Source organism: Rhipicephalus sanguineus, chromosome 7, assembly GCF_013339695.2.
Source record: "Rhipicephalus sanguineus isolate Rsan-2018 chromosome 7, BIME_Rsan_1.4, whole genome shotgun sequence".
Lineage (NCBI taxonomy): Eukaryota > Metazoa > Arthropoda > Arachnida > Ixodida > Ixodidae > Rhipicephalus > Rhipicephalus sanguineus.
Window position 1 is genome coordinate 160,049,582 of NC_051182.1, and position 25,261 is coordinate 160,074,842.

At 47.7% G+C, this 25,261-nt stretch overlaps 1 protein-coding gene across 1 annotated transcript in view; it reads left to right on the top strand.

Annotated features, from left to right (window-relative positions):
- The first annotated feature begins 2,305 nt into the window (after positions 1-2,305).
- The window catches only part of LOC119400412 (uncharacterized), a 34,010-nt gene continuing 11,054 nt past the window's right edge, over positions 2,306-25,261 (top strand). The window contains exons 1-4 of the mRNA XM_037667434.2: positions 2,306-2,420; positions 20,054-20,285; positions 21,136-21,328; positions 22,469-22,591. Coding sequence (XP_037523362.1) covers positions 20,094-20,285; positions 21,136-21,328; positions 22,469-22,591 — 508 coding nt within the window. The 5' untranslated portion in view covers positions 2,306-2,420; positions 20,054-20,093. The remainder of the gene's footprint in view (positions 2,421-20,053; positions 20,286-21,135; positions 21,329-22,468; positions 22,592-25,261) is intronic.

Genomic DNA, 25,261 nt, shown 5'->3' on the forward strand with positions numbered 1-25,261 from the left:
CTTAGAACGCGTAGCTATAAAGCGAGATTCAGTAAAGAAGAAGAACAATGTACATGCTGCGGGGGAACTAAGGAAACGATGGAACATGTACTGATTGAATGTGGCGATATTCACCCAGGTATACGTGTGGGCACGAGTCTACATGAAGCCTTGGGTTTTAGGGACAACAATGGAAAGCCGAACACGTCCGCGATAGAAATAAGTAAGAGACGGTTAGAGTATTGGTGGCAGAAAAGTAGAGATAAAGAACAAAAATAAATAATGGGGGGGAAAATAAGGTCAGTCTGCCTTAAGAGGCAGAGAGATAGACCGTGAATTTATATTTTTTTTGGTATAATAACAGATTTAATCAATGTAAATAAGGTATTAGGCCAACATAAAACAAGGAAGTTTTTTTTATTTTTATTTTTTTTTTCTCCGAGCCTGGTGGCAGACATGTCACCGCCCCGTTACAAAGGGGACGCTCATAGCATCCATCCATCCATCCTACTAGTCAAAGAAAAAAAAATGCCTAATTAGCATTAATACTTCGTTTCTTTTTTGACGCGTAATAGAATGACGCGTCAAGAATATCAAAAAATAACGCGAGGTCACTTCATAATCGACGATAAAAAGGCCGTGTTCATCGAGGAGAGCGCTGCAATTTTTTTGCAGCAGACGCTGTTCCGTTTAGCTGTAGCAAAATAATAAGTAATTAGGCTGCTATTTTTCTGGTTCAGACACTTAAACTGCACACCCAAACTTTGGAGACATTTGGAGACAATTAGCGCATGAACATCTTAGAGGCTATGGTTTTTAGGTAATGCCATTTTTCACCGGCGACAGCACTGGAATCCTTTCGTAGCAGACCACGTAACAGTCACTGTTCCGTTTTACTGTAGCGGAATAGTAAGAAATTAGGCTGTTATTTCTCTGTCACACACACCTTCGAGATCATCAGTGCATGAAAATCTCAAAGGCTATGCTTTCTATCAAACACGGCACTGCTCAACGACGACGCTGCAAACTTTTAGCTTATTCGTAGCAGACGACGTTTAGTTTTACTTCAGCAGTCTAACGAGATACTAAGCTGTTGTCGCTCTTGCACAGATACTTACATATTGCATATACAAACAAGCACGAGTCATGTGTACTGCGCACATATCGAGCAGCCAGACCAAATTTTCATTTCAGGGACATATTCACCGTTCATTGATAAGAGACAACGTTTACGACTCCGTGATGATGAACCAACGGTGTTTTCTAGAATGGTGTATAAACCAAATGTATTTGTGTAAAGCAGCATGTTGAATTGAATATGCGGTTGCCGGTATATTGCCGAAAGTGAGATGATATGAATTCGTGTCTTGTGATATCCTAGCTGCTAAACTGTCGTTGCGCCTCTCGCATACGCCGTTGTCAACATTGCCTGGATTGTTGTTTAAAACTTGTTTCGCAAATTTGCATGTTTACGAATGATCTCGCCGATCAGTTTGTGGAATAAGAACCTAATGTTCACGGGCTGCCTGCCCTGATTTGAAACTTCTTTTCCCGCTCAGTTAATCGACATGCTCCTTTCGCCCAATCTCGTCTCAAAGTTTTCGTACGTTGTGCATAATTTAGTGCATGCCGGGAACTAGTGCGCGGGTGGCGGCGGGGCTCGATCGAATGTCTACACGTACACCCTGTTCGGAAGACGGTATTTTTATCCCCGAAATGCAGGCCCCTAGCTCGCTTTGCTTGCTCGCGCTCGCGTGCAAAGCATTTCATGCACCGGAAGCATATCGAGAGAAAAGGAAGTCGCGGGCCGGAAACTAACGATTCCCTAGGAAATAGCCGCGAAAGGCACAACGAGCGTTGTTCAAAGCGCCCTTGGATTTGCTAGCTCTCGGAATCGGAGGTGCTTGAATATCTTTATGTAAAGCACTATCTGTGCCATGCTTTTCTGAACAACACTTAAGTGCCTTAAGTTTGTACTTTACGAGTTGTCGCGCCATCTATGAAGAAAAAAAATACTAATAGTGCGAACATTTGAGGAATTTGTACGGGAACGTGGATTTCTATTCCGCTTGTAGTGAACACGTGGTCAAAATAAATAAAGCGTTTTGAACATTTGAGACAAAAGAGCTGCGTATTTCACGTGAGGTCGCAGACTTCTATTTGATATCTGAGTGGTTCATACAAACGTAGCAATCTAAGCGATCAACGGACTCCGAGATTACCTTTGGCTCGGCCATCTTGGAGGCCGTGACGGTAGCGGCGCAGTGGTTCGAGAGCTCTCCGCTAGGCGCGTTAACGACGCTGCGTGGTTTCGTCCCGCAGCAGCTTTCGCTTCTTGTTTGCTTGGGCGACAAGTTGACCGCTCTTGTGTCTCTGCGGCGCCAAATGCGGCTCGGAAAGATTGTTTCACTCAGCAAGGCGGTTCTCGTGTTCGCCATGAGGTAAGTCGAACACGGTTCATTTTGTATTTCGATTCGTCCACGTTTCGGACTCGATCGCCGCGCTACCACGCAGGCGCATCCCGTCTTTCCCGATACGGGACGGTCTGAGTTCCTTGCGCAACGCCGTCCATGTCTTCTCTGGGACAGACATGTTCACCGGCAGTCCATCTAATCGAATCGAGAATAAGCCTAAGGCTTGTTCAAGCATACGCGACTCGTTATAGCTGGCTTCGGGCAAACAAAGGTGCGTACGGTCGATTCGACGCTTTCGTGGTTTTCTCTGAAAATCGTAGCTGCTTCTCTCGCCGCAAACTTGGCAAACTTACTTTATCCGTATAAGCTGGTCCTGCTTGAGATAGGGAAGCTCAGACCGCGGCGCTTGAAGCTGTTTCTTTATATTTTCTTTTTGTAGATTTTTAGGGCAAACCTCATCATACAAGTGGGAGCTGTATTTTTAGGTTCTTGAACTGATAAATTCCGAAAGCTACATGCCGATTCCGTTAAAATTTAGGAACTCGTCTTTTGAACGAATTTTGAATGCGCGGTCTGCTTTTGAAATGCATCTAGCAGTGATTGTTCATATTGCATGTAATATCATTTTCACAATGTCACAAATATGTTAGTAAGGAACATGTGACAAGTAGTTTTGTCCTTATTGTTTCATGTTCGAATTTAGTTTGTTCATTTCATTTTCGTTACGTACAAAACTTGCTGTTCCCGCCCTGTTGCTGCCAAAACGGCCAACAGTATATTTGGAAAGAAATAAACCGGCTTAAACCGAAAAGTGCCAAATTTGGGAACTGACCGCTAATTTCGTAAAGTCGTCTTCCCTGCAAAACTGTGTTTCCACCGGAAGATCCCTTCGCAGACTCGTTTATTTTTTCGGTTATATCGGAAACGAGATGCACCATGCACGTACGAACTTGAGCCGATGTCCGCATTCAGCTGTTGCAAATAAGAAGCGTATCTGAATTTACTCCTACATAAACGTTATGACATAAAAAGGGTAGGCCGCAACTGGAAGCAGTGCGAACAAGAAATAATGTTACCGAGACTTTTTCGCTCCGTGAACGAGGGTGAGTCGCAAGCGAGTGTGCTATCGCCCTTGTGCGTTGGCCGTAGACTGTCTCTACGCCAAAGGGACACTAAAGAGAAAAAAATATATATATATGGCAGCTTTGCTCTAGTGGTGCCAAGCCTGAAGGAAGAGCGGAGCTAGGGGGCCTTCCTTGTTTCGCTTTATTTTTATCTTTCTTTCTGTTTCTTGTATCTCTTTTTTGTACCTGTCTTTTTTATTTTTTTTCTCTATCCATTTCTTTCTGTTTCTCGCTCTTTCTAGCTTTACTTCTCTTTCTTCTCTTTTTGTCTCTCTCTCTCTATTTATCTATTAATCTTTCGCTGTATCTCTTTGTTTCTCTTTATTTCTCTCTTTTTTTCTCTTCACTGCCTTGCTCTCTGTTTTTTCTGTCTCTTTTTCGTGCCTGTTTCTTTCTATCTATTTCTCTATCTCTCTGTCTATGTCCTTCCCTGTCAATTTCTATCGTATCACGTCTTTATTTATATCTATTTATGTATTTCTTTCTCTCTCTCTCACGTGCTCCACTTCGCCGAACAGAGTTTTCGTTTAACGCTCGCGCCTGCTGTACTCGGTGATGGGACTTGTCCAGTTCCTGTGGGGCATACCCACCTGAGGAGTTTTGCACGACGGAGCACACGTTACCGGTAGCTTAAACAACTTCGCTGTTAGGATTATTGTTCTGATATTAGTAAATTACAAAGTTCTTCACAATACCGAAGAGAAGACGCTTGGTAAGCGAGAAAACGCGCAACAAGAAAATACACGTGGCGGCGTCACGTTGAAGTTTCCGCAACACCTCACCGTGACGTCATAGATTTCGACAGCGTCTACTAAGTGATACGCAATTATTTATCGGTAGGAATTGTCTACGTTGTGTTATAAGGGAGCCAGAGGCTTAGCATACCGAGTTTCAGAAAATTTTAGTTGAACCAACGTGGCAAAAACTCGCAAAAAGACTTTTGAAATTCGTGACGTCACAGTGACGCTCACGCGCTGAAGTTTCGGCGCGAAATTAAATAACGAAACTTCGACGATCATTTCCTTATCTTGTAACTAACCTATGATAGCGAAATTAATGACAGTAGAGTTCTGGAGGGATGGCTTATCGCTCTAAAGTGATTTGGCGTTTCACTCAAGTGTCCCTTTAACCTGTATGGCATTGTCGTCCTCAATGTTTCGAAGGAGTGTATAGTGAGCATGGTATCAATTTCCACGGGCGCGTTCGCCCCCGGCCCCTGAATGCCGCATTGGCCGTTATTCGAAATAAGTCGCCGATTTGGCATAAACGATGTCCAGGAGGATGTCAGCCGCTCCGCAACCGACTTGGACAATTGAGGTAGCTCGGACCGATACGTACCCACCGGAAATGACGCGCTTCAACTCTCGTTGGATCCTGGCACAAAACAATTTCGTGTTGAAATGTCGAGGACGATTAAGATTGATCTTTAAGAGTGGAAGGCGATAGCGTAATCGGGTCTAGTTCGCATCACCTTCCCATTCGCATACCATGCTTCGCTTCTAGGGGGACACCTCAACCGCGCCGTGAGGCAAGGAACGCCTGTGCGTGTTGTAGTGCGCCTACTGCAAGTACAATTGCGAAATGCATACTACCAGTGGCGCAGCTCCCTGAAATTTTAACGCGATAGCGTTAAAGAGCTCGCTTCGAAGAAAATCCGGTGTCGGTATCTGTGTCGGTGCCGGCGTCGGTTGTGAGCGAAAAATCAGCGTTGTTCGTGAGCGAAAATTCGAGATAGATGCAAATAAATAAATAATAATAATAATGAAATTTCAGTCCGAGTGGGAATCGAATCCTGGCCTTCTGCGTGGCAAGCAGGTGCTCTACCACAGAGCCACGTCATTGCTTGAAACTGCTTCAAAAAAAAAGAAAAAGAAAGAAAGAAAGCGCTATACGAATGTCATGTAAAGCGAGGGCTCTCCTTAACGCACGTAATGTTGCGTGGCAGAAGCGGTGAATCGCGGCAGGCGTCAAGGTTTGTGAATTGCACAACGAGTGAGGGGTCTAAGGGCCCACCCATTACAAAGCACTCAGACATATTTAATCATCATCAGCAACAAAAGCGTCAACAAGGTGAGCAGCTGCGTAGGTTCGCGCGTTGCCTTACGTACGCGTAGTGGGTACATCGCCGATTCGCAAAAGGAAGAATTATGGCGCAGTGGTCACTTAACAACTGTAATTGCAGTAGGCATTCTAGGATAGTTTAAAACGGCCATGTTACGCACACGGACGCTCCTTTCCTTGCGGCGTTGTCGAGGCGTCCGCCGTGAAGCGAAGCGAGGCTACCGATTGAGGAGGCGATGCGAACGGGGCACGCTATCGCGTTCTACTCTTGAAGCGAAGCTCAAGCGTCCTCCATTTTTTTACATGTTCTATGTGTATATCTGCGCGCACACATACAAACACACGCACGAACGTATACATAAAGGAGGGTTGCGCCATCCCCGAATAAAAACTCTGGCTACGCTCCTGTATACTACGTCATAATTCACCATATTGAGTCTACCTCAACACTGTTACCGACGGGGTGAATAGCTAAAAGGAGGTCGTGGACAAAGGCGGACAAACGACAGGCGGTTAATGGCAACTGAGGTTTACCGGTCCGCGCATGCGGTGACCACCATGATCTTACTAATGTGTCTAATCTTGCTGTTCTTTTAATCACTGTTTCTTTAGGTTTTCATAAGTTGTCACTGTCAGTCACAGCACATGTTCATCCTAGCCTTCGGCACCGTTGCCCTCATGTATATATTCTTTGTGTGTTTTCGCAATAAACCTCAGTTTCATTAAGCGCATGTCGTTTGTCCGCCTTTGTCCATGTCGTTCTTTTAGTGCTTCACTCCGTCGGCAACAATGCTGCACCAACTAACCCAAACTATTCATCTTGTCACGCGCTGCAAGGCATTGACAATGACCAAGAAACGGAGACATACACATAGTCTTGCCCGATCACCCTCGGTATTTGTCAATTCCTGGCAGAGCGTTACGCGATGAAGTCGTATCAACTAGCCACCATTGCAGCCTCGTCACGCATGAGGTCATAGCGCCGCCGTACAATTTCAACGAAATGCACGGTTAACTCTGTCTGGCGTTGCGTAAGTGTCGCTATTTTGTCAATGGTAGAGAGTACTGCAATCATGGCGCGCATAGGCGCGCAAGCGGGCATGTCACGTTTTTTTTTTTCTTTCTTGCATTTTGCGGGCATGTGTAGTAAGCAGAAACCCACTAATGCTTAATAGATAGAAAGTTAGAAACTTTCTAATCGCATGTTTTGCAAACGGATCAACAACGTTCTCATTGAAATTTCTTGCCATGCGTCGATGCTTAAAAGGTTAGTTAATTAAACATGTCTAATTAAGCAATTAAGCAAAACGCAAAAGTTACACATCATCTCCCCCTACGGACAACCATGGTGGGATGCGAGAGCATCGCTGGGGGTGCGCTTCGAGTTTCCGTTTCTCTTATGTGACTTATCAGACGGTGGTTGTCGAGGCGTTTGAATCACCGCTTGCCGACGCTGACGTTTACGTTCGGCTTCCCGAGCCTTCCTCTGCTCCGCGGCGGGGGCGCTGCCGCTGCAACTAGCGCCGACGTTGTTCATGGCGTTTCGCACACCGTTGCACAGAGAGAGGATGACGGAAGCACAGCGAACGCGTGCTTTCGCAGCCTCGCAGCTTCGAGATTCGCTTGCCGGCGTTGCCTTTTACGTTCAGCTTCGCGAGCGTCCATTGAGCCGTTGCGAAGGAGAGTGCAACGGGTGCGCACTATTGGCCTCGAGGCCCACCACTGGAAACGCCGGCGCCACCGTCGGCGTGACGTGCTTGGCAGGATCACGTGGTCTCAGCGGCCGCGTCGGCTGCTTGTGGCGCACTGCCGCGTGCTTTGAAAACGAGTTTCAAGTCCCACATGCGCTGCGGTGTGTTCAAATTCGGAAGTTTTCTCTCATTTCCTACTCAATTGAAACCATTGTAATAGAGTGGCTGCCTCCGAAGGCGACGAACATGGGGCTCTACCGCTCGGTGCCGCAGTGCCGCGCTTACGCAAAGGAGCCCAGTGTCAGCCTGCACTCGTAACCGCGGGACAAGAAACAGCGTGAAGCATGGGTTGTAAAGCTAAGAACCGGCAAGTAGCCAACCGCTACGAGTCTTGTGTGCAACAAGCACTTCCGCGACGAAGACTTTTGTTACTGCGTCGGGCCTGCGATGTTCGGTGAGTAGCAGACAGCGCGCACTGAGACGATGGCTCGCGCGCGCTTCCCGCCGGCAAATGATGCTTATCTGCAGGGTTGCCAATGGTGGCTACTTTTCGCCAAATTGGCGAATTTGAGAGGCCCATGGCGACCTAAAATTATGAATGGCGACATGGCGAATTTTTGGCGATTTTCGGCTTAGGTCTCCACTGAGTTATGCATCCTGAGCCCAGTGTCTTCCCAACAAATGAGCGGCAACATTCTCCGTATTTTTGTTGGTTTTAGACCCCTGAGTAGAATGTGCGCATTGAGCGTCATTCGGTATGTCCGTCCAACTCGTGTGTATCTCCTCAATTCATCTAGACGCAGGAGGTACTGGAACGTCCCCCAGTGACATTGCAGAAAAATTTAGGTCAGCGGACTGCCTTGAAAACCGCGAGGGGGCAGTGTAGGACTATAAGTTTATGGCTATAGGTGCTTTAAGCTTCTCTAAAGTTCCGCTTCTGAAGGAGCTAGACGACGGGTTGGCCGCGTGCTCCGACCATTTGTTCCGCCAAAGCTCCAACTGTTCTGAATAGCTTGGCGACTTATTCACTGTTGCAGTACCCCCAACTCAGCTCGTAAAGACAGCTTTGGAATAGCGAAGAGAGGCGGATACGCGGCTATTTGTGCAATAAACAAATATTTATTGAGGAATTTTCCACTGCTCTCGGTGAGCGTGTGCAATGAAAACAATTGGTATATAACATTTTACATTGTCTATCTGTTCAATAATAGTGCATTGGATTGACACGTGTAGATATTATAAATGACTATATGAAAAGGTCGGTGGCGTCCGCTATCATATTAGTTCACGCTGAAAATGTGTAAGACTCACTAATGATCGGTTCCTGTAAGAATTCTCTCGAGTTACCTTCAATAAACCTTTTAATCATTTTAATTCACATGAGGGTACGTAAAGCTGTCTAAAAACAACGCTTTCACGGTTTTCGCTTAAGGTTTAGCACACTTTTACCCTTTAAACGAGCGGACAGGAATGGGATATCATGAGCGTTTCAATCATACACCCTTGCACCACCACGCACATCTTGCGGGTAGTCGGGGAAGCAGCACCATGAACTGCTATGGTGAAGCGGGCGATACGAGTGGCATTGAGAAACGTCAATATAATTTAAGGGTCTTGGATGGTACTGTATTCTACGGTGCTATACGTGAGTGGAAATTTTTATTACTAGTTATGCCGCATATGTCTAGAATGGCGACTTTTTTGGCGAAATCTGTAAAAAAAATGGCGACTTTTGGCGACTTTTTGCTCGTCGTTTGGCGACATTTACTCTAAAGTCAGTGGCAACCCTGCTTATCTGCCACATGATGGTAAAAGCGCTACCTTTTACCACGTGCGATGCCATCGCAGAACCCTCCAATGCGACCTCTTGATCATGGGCCCCGTGCTCAGCGTCCACAAAATCGGCTGCAGATGCGCAAGTCATTGTTTAGATACGTTGAATTAAAACGCACAGGGTCCCTTATGCATTCGTTAAAGATTATTAGAAGGCGAAAGCCATCTTCTACTTGTCAGTCGATGTACTGATTCTCGCGCGCCCCCCTCCGAAAGCGTTCTGCACCTAACGCGGTTTTGCACGGCGTCCGTGACTGATCACGGAGGCAATGCAAAGCGACCATGACGTGTGAATACGTCATCATGTGACGTCACATTATGTGACGTCATAATGATGCTACATATTTCGGCGATCTGTGACGTCATGATTACGTCATATGGTGACACCATAACGTGACGATTATTTTTTGCATCACTCGTGTTGACGCCGCCGACGCGGGACACCGACGCGCAACCTTCGCATTTGATTAGGCATGCATTGCTTCATAAGCTACATAAATTTTGCATTGCCTCCGTGACCGGCCCACCTATGATCGGCCCACCGGCCAACCCCATGTATTTTCTCGGAGCCTCATTTATTTACGTGGGAAAGATGCCGCCCTGTTGGCGTTAGACACGACAGTGCTGCCAAAATTGCTGGGGTACACGCCAAATAATTACTATCCTGTTTTGCGGCTGCTGGTTGCTGCAATACCTTCTATTTTATTCCCCGCTATTTCAAGTTCATGTGGGTCCTAGTTCACAGCCGGCGTGTGCAGAACAAGTCCGGCAAACGTTAGTGCATTTTCTTTCTTTTCCTAGGCGTCGCATGCTACTACATGCTCGGTCTCGTGGACTGGTTCTCCTTCCACCAGCAATCTCGAAGTGCTGAAGCTTTGGTCTATGAATTCGCTGATGAAAGAGAGCGGCAAGTTCACTCGAATGCGAACGGAACGATAATTAAGGAGCATTCAAAAAAGGCGTCGCATTTGCTCACGTTTTGTATGAGCACCAAACGAAACGAATGCGCTGAATAAAGAAACAGCAGCAGCGGCATCTGCCCGCTGAGAAGACCGATCAATACGCAGTGCGAGACAACTTGTCAAGTGACATTGAAACGTCCCCGAATTTAGACCGAAAAAGAAAAAAAAAAAACACTGAATCGTCGGGACGGCAGATCACAAAGTTGCCATGCGCACCGAAGCCGCAGTTGTAAGGAAATTGTTTTTGAACTGCTCTGATAGCGTCCGCGCAACAGTAGTTGTTTGTTTACTCACAAATTCCCATATTTTGCGGCCTAAAGTTCACAGCGCGGTGCCAAAACGCGCTCGTAGCAAAAGCGAAACCATCAGCACGAACATACATGCAGACGCTCAGACATGCAGAGGCACCGTCAGTCGTCGCGAACCCGTGCGATCGCTGGCTTGAGGCTTCTTTCTGTTATGCTTCGTTTGGTTATACAGGTAGTCTACTCTAACGAGATATTTCACATAGTTTGCACTCAGCGAGTGACTACCTTTCACGCAAGAAGCCGGTTCAGGGGTCTCCAACGCGGAGATAGCGTGAAGCGGGTGCTCAGTTTTCTGCAAACAGACAGCGACTGTAGACTATCTTGTGCTTTTAGTTCGTCGAAAATGATTATTTTGACAGTAAAGAACACAGTTCATTTCGAAAGTACTTACAGAAATGCCCTGGAGGGCCTCCGCGAGGTGTTTTTGTAGAGCGCCGACAGAAAAACCTATGGGGAGTGCGCCGGCGGTATCCTGCCTAGCACGCAATCGAGGCGCGTCCGATAGAGGGCGACTCCGTAACTCCTCGAGGCCAATATACGAGCGCACAGCTGTGGCGGAGAGAGAGAAACGGGAAAGGAGAAACGAAGCGGAGGCAGCGCTCACGCCACCTCCTCTCGCTCATGTGAGGAGAGGAGGGAGAGTTGGCGCATGCGCAGTATGGGTGCGGACGCCGCAGAACGGACACTACCCCGAGCATGAGATCCCTTTCGCATCCAAAAATATTGCAGCTTACTCCATGCAAAAGTAAGTTGAATGCATTTGGTTACGTCATCATAGAGTGCGTTGGCATATTTTTAAACTCTGGCTAGATATTGCTGTGGGGCTGTGGCACCCTGTATACCCTAGTACGGTGCATGGAAACACGACAATACTGGAAACGTTATGAAATGGTTACGATATACATGTTCGCCACAAATGACTTCCTCTTTTTGACCTGCAACGTTTCCCTGGTGTCGCGAGAGAAGAAAAACGTTTAAAAGTGCATGCTTCGCATAATTGCGAGAGATGCACTCTAAACTCAAATTAACGCTCCGCAAGCGTTCCGCTATTATTTAATCTTATTGCAAGGAGAGGCAGAGAGAAAAAAATCACAGCATATCAACGGAGTGAATGATGATGAGTGAGCGAAGCTGCGGAGGTTCATCGGTAAACCGTGAATCTTCCGTGAATTCTGCCCAGTACATCATCACCGACGTGAGATCGGGCGCGTTTATACTAAAGGTTCGATGAGAGTTATGACGACTTGCAGCTCACTTTAATTTTACATGTACGCTGTGAATTTTCATTGTTTAGAAAGCCATTGCTTTAGAAAACATCTGGCGTCTTTCGTTAAGCAGCTGGCGTCTTTTTGTTTTGCATTAGAAACATCTGGCGTCTTTTCGTTTTGCTTTTAGAAAACATCTGGCGTCTTTCGTTGGCTTATTTCATCAATCAACGGCGTTTTGAACAAAATTTTTATTGTTTAATCACGCACAGGAGAAATCTCACCAGGCACTACCTTGGATGTAAACAATGGCTGCTAATGGGAATGAGAGACAGAAGAAGTCGGCTTTTAGCTAACACTTACACTTCTACTTCTACTAACGTTTCCTACTGGAACATGCCAATGGCTGCTAATGGGGAATGAGAGACAGAAGAATTCGGCTTTTAGTTAACGCGCACGCTGCGAATTTTTTATTGTTCAACAACGCACAGGAGAAATCTCCCACCGGCACCACCTTGGAGGTCAAGATCTGGTACTAGCGTTACGACTGGTTACGCACTACGAGGGACGAACGGGTGCCGCTTTAAGTAGCTTCGCCCCTAAAAGAAACTTAATTGCCATGCGAAAACTGATAGTTCGATCTGCCAGATATTGTGTGACGTGTTGAGAGAAGGAAACGGGCGGAGCGGAAAGCACTTATAAGACCTAGAATTGGACACGCGCTGGCCTAAACTTTTACATTCGAGCAGTTGACTCGACTGAGCATCAAGGTATGTTGGTACTTGCGAAGTTCAGTAGCATGAGATGCTCGCCCAAGTCCAGCACGAGCGTGCCGCGCAGGTGCGGTGATATAAGAGGACTGGAGAAATCGAGGCCCCAAAAAATGGCGAGCCTCAAAGACAGCTGCGTCAGTACTCCTTACATAGCGTTTATAGATAAATAGTTGAGTTTCCTTTCGGGGGTTGCATAATCGTGGTTAATTCTTGATAAGTGCTTGAAATGTTTGTGTATCAGGCTTTGCTCATTTTCTTGTTCCTTTTGTTGTTGTTGATATCTGCTCTATATTTATATGATACCTGCTGACACCTGCTGCATATTGGTGTACGAGCAATCAGACCTCAGTTAATTTTTAGTCAGCGCCTTTATCTCGTGTCGCCTGTGTCAATCTTCGCTAGGCGTGCGCTGTTATTACCTTGTGATAGCACGGGGAAATTTAGTACACGGAGATCTGGCAATTACATTATTATTTCAGGAAACGGCAATAGAATGAATGAGCAAATTTTTTTGAGGAATGGAATATCATAAATGTCTTATATGGATTGACAATTGATATTTCTTCCCACCTTTAGCCCAGAAAGACGGGGACCAATTGGTAACCTTTGTGAGAAGCTTGTCATCGCTTCATTTTCATTCTTGCATCAATTGCTGAGCTCGTTTTCTTTTGGAGAACCCTTCGCACTCCTCGTGCGCTCTCCGCTATAAACTTTGACAAGATGACGAGTAAGTTTTCGTGCCTTCATTGAGTATGGTGACACCTTGGGTGCAGCTTACTTCTAATAATTAATAATAATTTCCTTGGTTCTACGTGCCAGAACCACAATATGATTATGAAGCACGCGGCAGTGGAGTGTTACGGAAATTTGGACCTCCTGGAATTCTTTAACGTGTACCTGAGTCCTAGTAACCAGGCCTTTATCGCCTATATCGAAAATCTGTATTTCTCAGTACGTTGATATCTCTTCATTCGCCCTCCGGACTACTAGCTCACTTCTTTTGCTGTCTAATCGACACATTTTTACGTATTGAGGTTTTCCGGATAATCATTGTGTAATTTCAGACTACATGGTGTTGATGGACCTCAAAGAAAGAAAGCGAAACATTTCAAGATGTGAAAAAAAAGAAAGAAAGAAAACTTGCGCAGCTTGCACCGAGTCGCGCGAGCTGATAAGCACTCGGCTGGTTCCATGGCTTGACAAAGCACATAGGCATTCACACCCCGATGCACGATGTGTTCACGTGATCACATTGTAAACCACGAGTATTGGCAAGGTATCGATCGGGTTCGATTGGGTGTCTCTGTTTAGTTCTTTCTCTTTCTTTGTTTCTCGCTCTTTCTCCCTTTGTTTCTCTTTATGTCTTGATATGTCTGTTTTTCTGTGTCTTTTCTTGTGTCTGTTTCTATGTCTTTCTCTCTATGTCTGTATTTCTCTTTCTCACTCTCTCTGCATTCGTTCTCTCACCCATCCAAGTTATTGAATCTCACGCCGGACAAATCGGCGGAGCGGGAGAGCGCGGCGCCGGGCGCACTTGTTCGCGGAGCGAAGCAGAAGATGAAGCGAGCGAGCGCCGGAGGAGGGAGGAATAAACTTTATTAAGGGAAACCAGCAGGTTTAAGTGGCCGGGCCTAGGCCTCCCATGAGGGGACGTCAAGGGCTTGCCTCAACAACGCCTCGATGATAATTTTTTTTCCACATCGCGAACCGGACAAACAGCGGGCATAACAGCTCTGCTGTAAAATTCTTGACCGGAGATACCTCGCGCATGCAATCTTTTGTTGCCACACCTATATAGTATCTCTATATGTGGTGCAACAAACCCCCTTATGCATCGTGTGGTCAATGAAGTCACATTTATGTCCCGTTTTTTTTTTCGTTTTTTTTTTCTGGCACAGAATTGATCTGCCGTGCGGCACCATGAAGCCGCGTCTGTGACGTCACGTAAAAGAAAACAAAAAAAAGAACTTTAAAATGGTTTTCATGGGCGTCACAGACGCAGCTTCCTTTTGTGCTAGTAGGCGACGTCACTGCCCCGTAAGATCACGTGCACATCGTACAGATTTCTGCCGATGACCGTTTTTAGATGCGAAGCATCTTTTCCTTGCAGCTGAGTCCGGTGGTGGTGACGGCGTCCGCGCTCCACTGCGCATGTGCGTCCCCTCCCCCCCTCTCTCCTCTCCTACGCTCCCCCCCCCCCGCCCACTCGCGCGCCTCCATCTCTCCTGCGACGAGTAGGCAGCAGTGATGCCTCCGGCGTCTTGACGTGGCACGAGCGGCCGATGACCGCGTCTGCTTAATCTGTGGCTCTTGACACGGGGCGCTCTTGCTCTTCTTCCCTCGCTGAAGAATTTCATAACGACACCAATGGCATGAACTGCAGAGAGGCAGACGCACATGATGTTGCGGCTTTGCGGGAGTCGAATACCTCGGAAGTCGAAGACAGTGCTGATTCTACGCCAGAGGAAGGCACAGGCTCGAGAACGCAAGAAAAAAAATTACACCACCTCCCGCTCAAGCCAACCATCTCCCCGCTGCTTCGCATCCACACATGGTTCCTATTAGCGGGAGATGGTGTAATTTTTTTTCACCGGACTATCTTATCGGTTTGTCGCTTGACACAACGAGGTGTTCGTCGTGCTGCGAAGGTACTTGCTTATGCTGCTTCTCGACGTGCCGGCTTTCCTTAGATGGTGATATCTCTTCTGGCAATGCGTCATTGCCCAGACCTTATGGATGGCTTGCACTGCCGTCACTGAAAAAGACACGTTAGAGCACCGACATGGTGGGACGCGAACTTTGTGATGTCACGTTAGTGTTTTCAGTACATCGCATGCTGGTTCTTTCGATATTCGCGCACAGAGGCCCAATAACGTTCCAGCGATCTCGCTATCACACTGAAGCAGGTTAATCGCCGCGTGATTGTACTGCCTTGACGTCATCTTAGCTGCCATGTTGGAGCCACGTAGTGCGTCCATGACGTCACGTGCAATCTATCAATAGAGCAGGGGCCCCAACCCGCGTCCCGCGGGCCTCATTTGACCCGCGGACGTTTCGAAGGCGTCCCTCGGCTTCACAAAGAATAAAATGTTTGTGACTTTGCTAATAATAATAATATCTGGGGTTTTACGTCCCAAAACCACGATATGATTATGAGGGACGCCGCAGTCAAGGGCTCCGAAAATTTAGACCCTCTGGTGTTTTTTAACGTGCACTGACATCGCACAGTACACGGGTCTCTAGCATTTCGCCTCCATCGAAATGCGACCGCCGCGGCCGGGATCGAGCCCGCGTCCTTCTGGTCAGCAGCCGTACACTGCAACCGCTATACCACCGCGGCGGACTGGGATTTTGCTAAATGGCACTCACATCATTTACTCGCCTATTGCGGTAAGCCACAGAGATGGGTCTGTTCTCAAGCATTTCTGTTTTAGAGTGCAGCTGTCAGGCGCCCGTTCCTGCGTTGAGCGACTTCGCCGTTGGCGTCGGCGCCGTAACCGATAGAGAGAACGAGGACGAAAGAGAGCCAACGCGGAGTCTGTCGATATCACGAGCCACTGGCCTCTAAGCTCGCTTTGTTCCTCCGTCACGCGCGCTGGCCCCTCGGTCGGAGCTCGTGCGCATGCAGGGCTAGCACGTGCACTGCGACTTCGCTTGTCGCAACGGGGCTGTCGGCGTTTCGCTTGGTTCGCGACGCCTGCAATGAACAGAGTGGTGTGCGTAGCACACGAGCGTTAGCAGTTTCTGTGGCAATATGTAACGAATGTTACATTGCTACAACTGCGGATAGCGAAGACTTCAAACACAGTTGGTTTTGCCCCAACACGAAGCTGCGCTGAGAATTCGGATTAGGCAGTATCGTAACCGTCCGTGAATCTTTTTTTCGTGAGGAACACCATGCTGTCAACATATGTTTAAACATAACCGTAGAGCAAAATCTCTAACTTCAGAATCGGTGTCTAGATTTGAGTCATTCTGGAGGTGAGTACGGATATGTTTTTCGAATTCTGACGCCGAATCCCCTTCGGAATGATGATCCATATATGAGGTATCGGAAATGCGCTCTTTCAAATGGCAACTTTAGGGGCACTTTGTTCAACCCCCCTCCCCCCCCCTCCCCCGCTTGAACCTTCTTCACTGCCCCGGCCCTTGCGGGACTAAGCTTTGTGACTGCTGCCCGTTATCTAACGTGAGTTTGAGACCCCTGTTATGAGTCAGAACCCCGTGGTCGCAACCGCATTGCCACACGCTTCTTTTTTTCTATTTTTATGTAACCGGCATGTTACACGGGTAACCACTGCCTCGCGCGAACCGCGCCCGAATGTATGCGAACCTTCCAGATTATTTTAGAACATTCTGATAAGCTAGAGCACGCAACGCGAAATGTAGAGCTTGTTCTGCAACCGACGCGGCCACCAACGATAAGGCTTGAATCTTCGGTGCCACATGTATAAATGCCGACGCGCCTTACCGCAGATAGATTACCGGCGCTCTGATAACCGCTCAGTGTACAGCATGTATTGCTTTTACTTTGACTTTTCGTTTCCTGGGCACAAGTTCGCCCAATAAAGAGTTTCGTCTTTAATAGGCCGAATGCCGCCTTCTTCACCGTCGCGACCAGGTGACAATGTGAAGCCAACAGATAATGGAGCGAAGGAATTTGTTGTTGAGCAAAAGACGATAGGGCAACGTGAACGAAAGAAACAAGTTTGCGCGGCGTTAGCGCCGACAGAGCGTGTCCGGTCGACCAGAGTGCGTTTAACTGGGCCGTGGTCTGTCGCCCTCCCCTGACTGGGTGACGGCCAAGCGGGGGTCGGCTGGACGACGTGATGGCCGTTTGCATCGAAGGTCGCGGCCAAGAGAGGGTGTTTGAGGGCGCTGTGCCAAAAAGTGTGTGCGAGAGAGAGGGACAGACGAGGTGATGGTGGGGGTGTGCGGACCAGAACGCGTGGTGGAACCCTGGGCTGCGAATCGATACGGCACGCACTCGCCCCCCTTTTGCGGCGCGACGGCCGACGCGGCCAGTACAGTGCAGAGGCGACTGTATACGGGGCACCTCGTGTGTGCAGTACGTGCGGAGCGTGATTGCAGGGAGTTGTGTGCCCACCCTCCTCCTGCCGTGGGGGTGTGTGTCGTGGTCACATTCGCCATTCCGTGCAGCAGGAATCGAGTGCGGACCACGGTGTGATCGACCTCTCGTTCGCTTCATCACTTCCTCCTTCCCCTGCCTCCCAGATTAAAAGAGGAAGATAATGTGACGAACAAAAAAGAGTCATATGGTCCCTTATGCATTTCAAATCAAATCAAATGAAACCAAATTAATTTCAACATACAACTGATGTTGCCTATGACGACTCGAACGAAAGCCATCTTCTTTTTTTTTCAGTCGATTTTATTATTTTCAATCGATTGTATTATTACATTGTCAGTAGCGGCAGTCTGAGTGTCTTTCTTCCCTTCATCCTTGTATTTTCGCGCCCACATCCAAGAAGTATTATCCCCCCCCCCCTTTGATAGCTTTCTACACTGCCTCCGTGACCGGAAGCATTGGAAGCTTTCTGCACATCACATGGTTTCGCTGTGCCTCCGTGATAGGCCCTACTTTGACTAAGCGAGGATGTAATAACGTTATCATGTGATGTCACGTTCTGCGACGTCATTGCAACGTCACAAAATCTGGTGGCCTTAGGCGTCATATTGACGTCATAGGGTGACGTATCACATGATTTTTTTTTTGCATCACTCGTGTTGACACCATAGAGTTTCCTAAAATTAACTAGAGGGGACTCTGGCGCTGCGATCGTTCAGCCACCATGGGAATGATGGGTAGTACACGGATTTGCCTAGTATTCGTACTTGCATGCTTCAAACGCACTTGTGGCTTTGTTCATTGCTGTGTTTTGGTTTTCTTTCGGATGAAAGATTGGATCGTTGTGAACTTCGTGACCAGATTTGAATTGGTGAGCCTCAAAAAGTTAAGTGGTGATGTGGAACTGCTGAGTGTTTGCTGAACTTCGTCTTGCGACAAAGTTGATGTAGTCGACGCCGAGCCGAACGGCGCCGAAAGTACGAAGTTTAGACAAATCCGTGTACTACCCATCATTCGCATGCTGGCTGAAGCGCCATGCGTTGCAGCTCCCATAGACACTAGCGCCAGGGTTCCCTCTAGTAAGTATTGTAGGAAACTCTATGGTTGACACCACCGACGGGCACTTTTCGCGTTTGATGAGGCATCTATGGCTTTCGCCTTAAAGGGACACTAAAGAGAAACAATGAATTGGTTTAGATTGATAAAGTGTGCTCGCAGAACTCTTGTGTAGTTTATTTCACCACCAAAGGTTTATTATTACAGGAGAACACCAAGTTCAAAGTTTCATTTTTAAATTTCGCGCCGAACTTTGTAATTCGTGACGTAAAAGAGTTCAAAGAGCATTTAACGTATTTTGTCGCCATTGCTCGACGAAATTTCCACAAACTCGTTATGTCAAATCTCTGGCCCCCTCAGAGGACAATGTACTTCGATTTAACCGATTAGGAACTACGTAGGCCCAAGCAGGCGCCGTCAATAATATGCGACGTCACGGCAAATGGTGCGGGAATTCCAAGTTGGCGTCTCCACCTGTATTTTCTTTTTGCGCGTTTTCGCGCTTATTACGCGTCTTCTCTCAGCAAGCGTGGTGTTTTTGGTATCGTGGAAGACTGCTGTACTAATGCAAGAAAAATCGTTTTGCTCTTTAGTGTCCCTTTAAGATTAAAACAGCCAGCAAAGAAATAGCGCAATATTGGTACATGTATATACACGCAGGGCGTAGATGGCAAAAGAAAAACGTGGATGTTTACCAGATATCTCCAGGTGCTGCCATGTGTTAATGTAGAATAGGGTATGAAAGAGTGAAAGAAACGGAGAGTCTGTGAAGTCGGCCCATTGTCATTATGGTATTGTCAATGTCGAAATAACACATAGAAATAGGGGAAGCGAAATACACAAGCGTTAACCTTCGACGAAGTTTATTCAACAACTGCGTGTTGAAGTAGTAGACATGAGCACTCTCGATATACGATCCAGATGCCGGGTGTGCAGGGTGGTGTGATCCGCCGTCGTGTTCTCTCAGTTGAGTAAGTGAGCAACTTTATTAAATATCCTGCAAATTGATTGCCTGGGTCTAGGCCACGCCGGGGCAGTAGAGAGACTCTGTCTCTCGGTAGCTTACCGGGCTTGCTGAATTGCCCGAAGCTGATCCTGGAGATCTGAGCAAGTCAGCGCGGCTCTCCACCGCGCCCTTAGTTCATCCGGTGCGAATGTAATTCTCTTCTGAACTATTTCGCAATCGCAGAGTATATGCTATTGGGTGGCTCCTCTATCATTACACAATATTCGTTTGGTCTCAGAGTATAATACCGGAAACATACGGTTAAGATGTTCCAAGTTCGTGTAAGTTCTGCTTTGAAGGCGCCTCCAGTCAACCGCCTGAGACCTGTCCAGTTTCGGGCTAGTAGCTCGAAATATAAACCTCGACTTTTGACGGGCCATAGATTTTCATCAAATTCGAAGGAGTCTCGAAGCTGAGTTTATTATCATTTGATACTGAATTGTGTCTGTGTACACTAGTGTACTGCGCTGCACGTCGCGGTGTACTCTTATCGCTACTAAAGTATAATCATTATTTTTCGTCTTTGCATTTTTTTTGTTTTATTTCGTCCAGGAGGTGACGTCAGCGGGGCGGCGCCATCGGGGCAGTAGCTATGGAGCCTCGTGGCAGCATAACGGCGCCCAACGGTGGCCACCAAATGGCCAGCACCACTACTACCACGCACCACCAGCACCAAGGCGGTGGCTGCGATGCGAGCTCTTTCTACTTAGGCGCAACACTGTTTCTCAGCCTGGGCTCGGCGCTTTGTCTCCTGCTCGCCTTCCTCAGCGACCACTGGGAGCTGGTAAATGCACCGCTGTAAATGCTCCAGAGTTGCACCGGTGTGCTTCCGGAGTTGTAACATCGTCCGAGTGTTCTCTCTATAGATGTATTCGACTGTCGCATAAGAGCGATCTTACAAGATAGAACAAATACACTATAACTTAAATGACAGGCTTTGAGAGAGTAGGGATTCATTAAAACCGCTGCACCGTGCTTTTCCTCCCAGTCAGTAAGACTTAAAATAAGCTGGAGTTCTGCCGCAGCGCTCGCAAATGACCATTCGAACATGTGGACACGGACTTGCAAGTTAACCGGCTTCAATGATGAGGAAAAGAAGAAAAGCTGGGATTTCTGGGACGAATTCACGAAACTTCTTTTTCATAAGGGCGTTTTGCTTCACCAGAGTCCTGCTTCACTAATATGATGTCCCGCATCGTGATTGGCTGAAATATTCTCTTACGAAAATGTTTAGCCTAAGACTTATTTTGTGAATAGGGGCCGTTGTTTGCGTAAACCCTGACGTCAATGAGACGGTGCACATAGATAATAATGGTAAATTATTGCATTTGAAAGCTATATTTTGTTGGATACGACCAATTTGAGCCGTCACAATGGTAAAAATATGACTACATGAGGGCGAAATTCAGTCAAATTTGCACACTACCCATCATTCTCATGCTGGTTGCACCACCACGTATAGAGCTCGCATGCGCACCAGCGCAGACTGAATATGCTTCGTAGAAAACTCTACGGTCCGACCGTGGCCTCCGTGAGTTGGCAGTGTATTCGGGCTTCTTAAGCACTCCGATCTCGGAGGCGATGGTATGAACACAAACCTCCGTGATTCCCGACGCGTCTTTGCCACATCCCAGGTGCTGTACGACGCCGAGCACGTGGCCTCGCTAGCCCGGCAGAAAGGCATGTCACTGACGCGCTCGCGCAACGTGCTCCGCCTGGCGGATGGTGGCGGAGTCGGCGGAGTGCAGCAGCAGCCGCAGCAAGGATCGTCGCTCTTCCTGGTCAACCTCAACGGCGGGGTGCATCGTATATGCGCCACGCTAGACGGTACGGCAAGGCACTCGGTTCCCTTCTGGTCACTTGCGGCCACGCGCTGCGCGTTCCAATAATTGACGCTCTCACGATCTTGCCGGTGATTAGCCGTTCCCGATATGGCAATCTAATATTTTATCGAGGTTACAGAAATTACTTGGACCGTGGCCTGAAAAGCATATTCAGCAAAGGCGAACATCTTCCTGAAAAACTTCTTAGTGGAAACTGGAGTATAGATAAGCGCTTGTGATGAACAGCTATCTGCTGCTATATACGAAATGACCTGATAGTTCGTGTACTGCGGGGGCTTTGACCGTCTCTCCCACGGCGTCCACACCCCCACTACCCATGTGCGTCCTTTCCTACGCTCCCCCCCCCTCCTCTCGCGCGCCTCATTCTCTCCTGCGCAACGCCGCGATGAGCGCCAGCGCATGCGCGTTCCCTCCCCCTCTCTCTCCTCTCCTACGCTCCCCCCCTCCTTTCGCGCGCCTCATTCTCTCCTGCGACGAGTAGGCAGCAGCGACGCCTCCGGCGTCTCCTACGCTCCCCCCCCCCCCTCCTTTCGCGTGCCTCATTCTCTCCTGCGACGAGTAGGCAGCAGCGACGCCTCCGGCGTCTTGACGTGGCACGAGCGGCCGATGGCCGGCTCTGCTTCTGTGGCTCTAGACGCGGGGCGCTCGTGCTCTCCTTCCCTCGCTGAAGAATCCCACGACGACACCAATGGCATGGACTGCAGATAGGCAGACGCTCAAGATCTTGCGACTTTGCGGGAGTCGAATACCTCGGACGCCGGCAGTTCCACGCAGCGGGAGCTGGATGTAGACTGGAAGACAGTGCATGTTTTTTTTCGCGTTCACATTTTTTTTTTTGCGCAAAGTTGGCGAGGTGATATAAACATCAACTTCTCCACAGCAAGCCAGTTAAAACAGAAAACAGGTTATCGCGGTGACTTGTTTTTTCACGTTGCCACATTTCATTGTGGCTAGGACGTGAACGCATTCCCTGCATGGAGGAGGGAAATAGTTAGGAGGGAGCATTGCGTAATGCGAAATAAACAAAGAATAGGTCAGTCACGCACACGCCAAGTTTCGCTGGCCCCCATTTTCCTATAGAGGAAAGGCTCCCGAATTTGTCTTTCTTTCACATCTACCGCAGGGGACGACCTGGCCTTTCTGGGCAACGAAGCCAAGGGCGCCCCTGGCGGCTGCATCTCCTACTACTCTTCCTCGGACGAGGAACGCATCTCGACCCTCGTAGTCCGCTCGCCCTGGCTTGACAGTGATTGTTGCACCATCTCATACTCTTGGATAACAGAGAGTTTAAAGGCAGGGGTCGGCAACCTTTTGAGGTGTAGGGCCGAGTTGCATGAAGCCCGCACGGCGGGGGCCGCACGGTAAATAGGAGGTGGAGGGGGGGGGGTGCTTTACAGGCAAAGAGAGAGATTCGGTTAATAGACAATAATCATATACAAAACTGTAATAGAAACGCATACCTCAAGGGTGCAATTTATCAACATTAGCTAGAAGAGAAAAAAAAAAAAAAACTCCTTCAATGCGGCTTTTGGCGTTGAACATTTTAGCCAACTCGCAAATGTCTACATCTCACCGACAGACACAGAAAGTCGTGGAGGCGTTCATCGCTTAGTAGGGAGGTGTTCATAAGCCAATTAGAGGGGGGGGCGGGGTTCTGACGTCGTGCCGGGGGCCGCATGCGGCCCGCGGGCCACAGGTTGCCGACCCCTGTTTAAAGGGACACTAATATGGAACAATATATTAGTTGAGACTGATAAACAATACCCTGAAAACTCTTGTACTGTCGGTTTCACCACCATAGCTTGATTAAGGGATCATAAAATCAATGTCAAATGTGCCACTTTTAAATTTCTCGCCGAAGTCACCGATGGTGACGTCACAGATTTCAAGGTGCTTTCTCATATTTTGGCCACATTGGCCCAACCAAACATCCTGAAACTTGGTATATTACGTCTCTGGCTCCCTCAGCAGACAGTGTATTTCATTTTTACCGATTATGAACTACGTAGGCAATAGGGGATGCCGTCAAAATCTGTGACGTCATGATGGGTGTTGCGTGAACTTCAAGGTGGCGTCGCCACTTGCATGCATTTTTCTTTTTGCGCGTTTTTTGCGTGTTGTCGCAGCAAGCGTGGTGATATTGAATTTGTGAAAGAGTAATTTACTAATAATAGCAAAATCGTTTTTCTCTTTAGTGTCTCTTTAAAGGGACCGACAACTGCCCAGAATATGAAATGAGTTGACTCCACTGATGTAAAGATTGTCCGTTGCACTGACTCAAACCAACCCTGTTTTTTTCGTGAGAGATGGATTTGTATTTTTATTTCTGAATTGAAAGTCGCGAAAAATGACCTGTGGCACCTCTGGCGGCAAAAACATGAATGATCCGATGAAGACGGCCACGTGACCGTTGATTGCTGTACGCGGTCGACGATTTTTTTGTTAGTATAGAAATATTGTTCGTTTCTTTATATTAAAAGGCATTACTCCATAATAATGTACATATAGGCCTGCGTTAGTAGTATGCATTAAAGTGGCGCTGCCTTCGCGTGACGTAATGATCCCATGCTCGTCAGCGCGTCTTGAGCAACTTTTCAGCGTGCTCATGCAACCGTGCACGCAGTTTCTAGGTCGCTAAGATTTTGGAGCGACATAGTTTTGCTACCTACACTTCGTCTCAGAAATGACGCGCGCTGCTACTCGGTGCGGCCGTGCATACGCACAGTTACGTTTTCGATTACTTGGCTTGGCTCGTGTATCGAGAGAGTAACGACGCCGGGACAAGCCATCCATGACACAGGCGCAGGCAACCTTGGTCGCAGGCGCACACAGCGCTGTACAAATACCGGGAAGGTGTATAAAGCCACACATCTCATTGTGACAGCTTGCTATTTTGCTATTTTCAAAAATGGTTGGAAAGCTCAAAATAAAGGTGGTTAAGCATAGTTACAGTAACTCCTGCGAAAGCAGAACAACGACAGCTTTCACAAGGGCTAGCGGTATCGCTATAATTCTAAGCGTTGCTGGAGCAAGCCTCCATGCGTGTTTGGAGCCTTTCAGATAGAAAAATACTGCTTATAAAATAACTACGTGTTTTTCAGATAAGCCACTGCCGCTACAAGCGCTACGAAGGGTGAGCTTCCTGTCGCGCCGTAAAAAAAAACTGGGTCGAGAAAAATCAGTTGTCGGTCCCTTTAAGGTGAAATCCTTCGACGCCTCATCTAACGCGAAAAATGACAGTCGGTGGCGTTGGCGTCAACACTAAGAGATGCAAAAAAAAATCATGTCATGACGTCACAGGTTGTCAGAACTTGTGACATCACTATGACGTCATGATGACGTGAAGTCATATGAAGACGTCGTCACATGAAATCGTCGCTTGGTCAAAGGTGGGCCGATCTCGGAGGCACTGAACATTCGGCAGATCCCACGCGTTGTGAAAATCAGTTTCATGCGAAGCAGTCAGCGAGTACTTCTATGCTGTACTTTATGGCTTTGAGCCAAGCGTTACGAGGTGGATCGACGTGTTTTTGTAAGTGTAGTAGCTGTGTGCACATCGTGGGCGTACCAGGCACGTCGACAACACTGGCGTTTAAAGGGTAACTTATGGTGCGACGTAACGTCAGCCCTCACGTTAGAGTACATACGTCAGTATCATCGAAACAAAGTGCACTTTATGGTGCAATCATGTGAATATCACATTCACACCTAACTTTCGTTAATGTATTCCACCGGCGTCGAGCAATGCTGCCATGTAGCTTGCTGAATCATAGGAATAGAAATGTAATGTTTATTAAACTGCTATAAAAGCGGAGCCAACACTGGAACCACAGACGCTAATAGACCTGGCGTGGCTCTGTGGTAGAATACCTGACTGTCACGCAGAATGCTTGGGTTTGATTCCTGCTGGGATCCT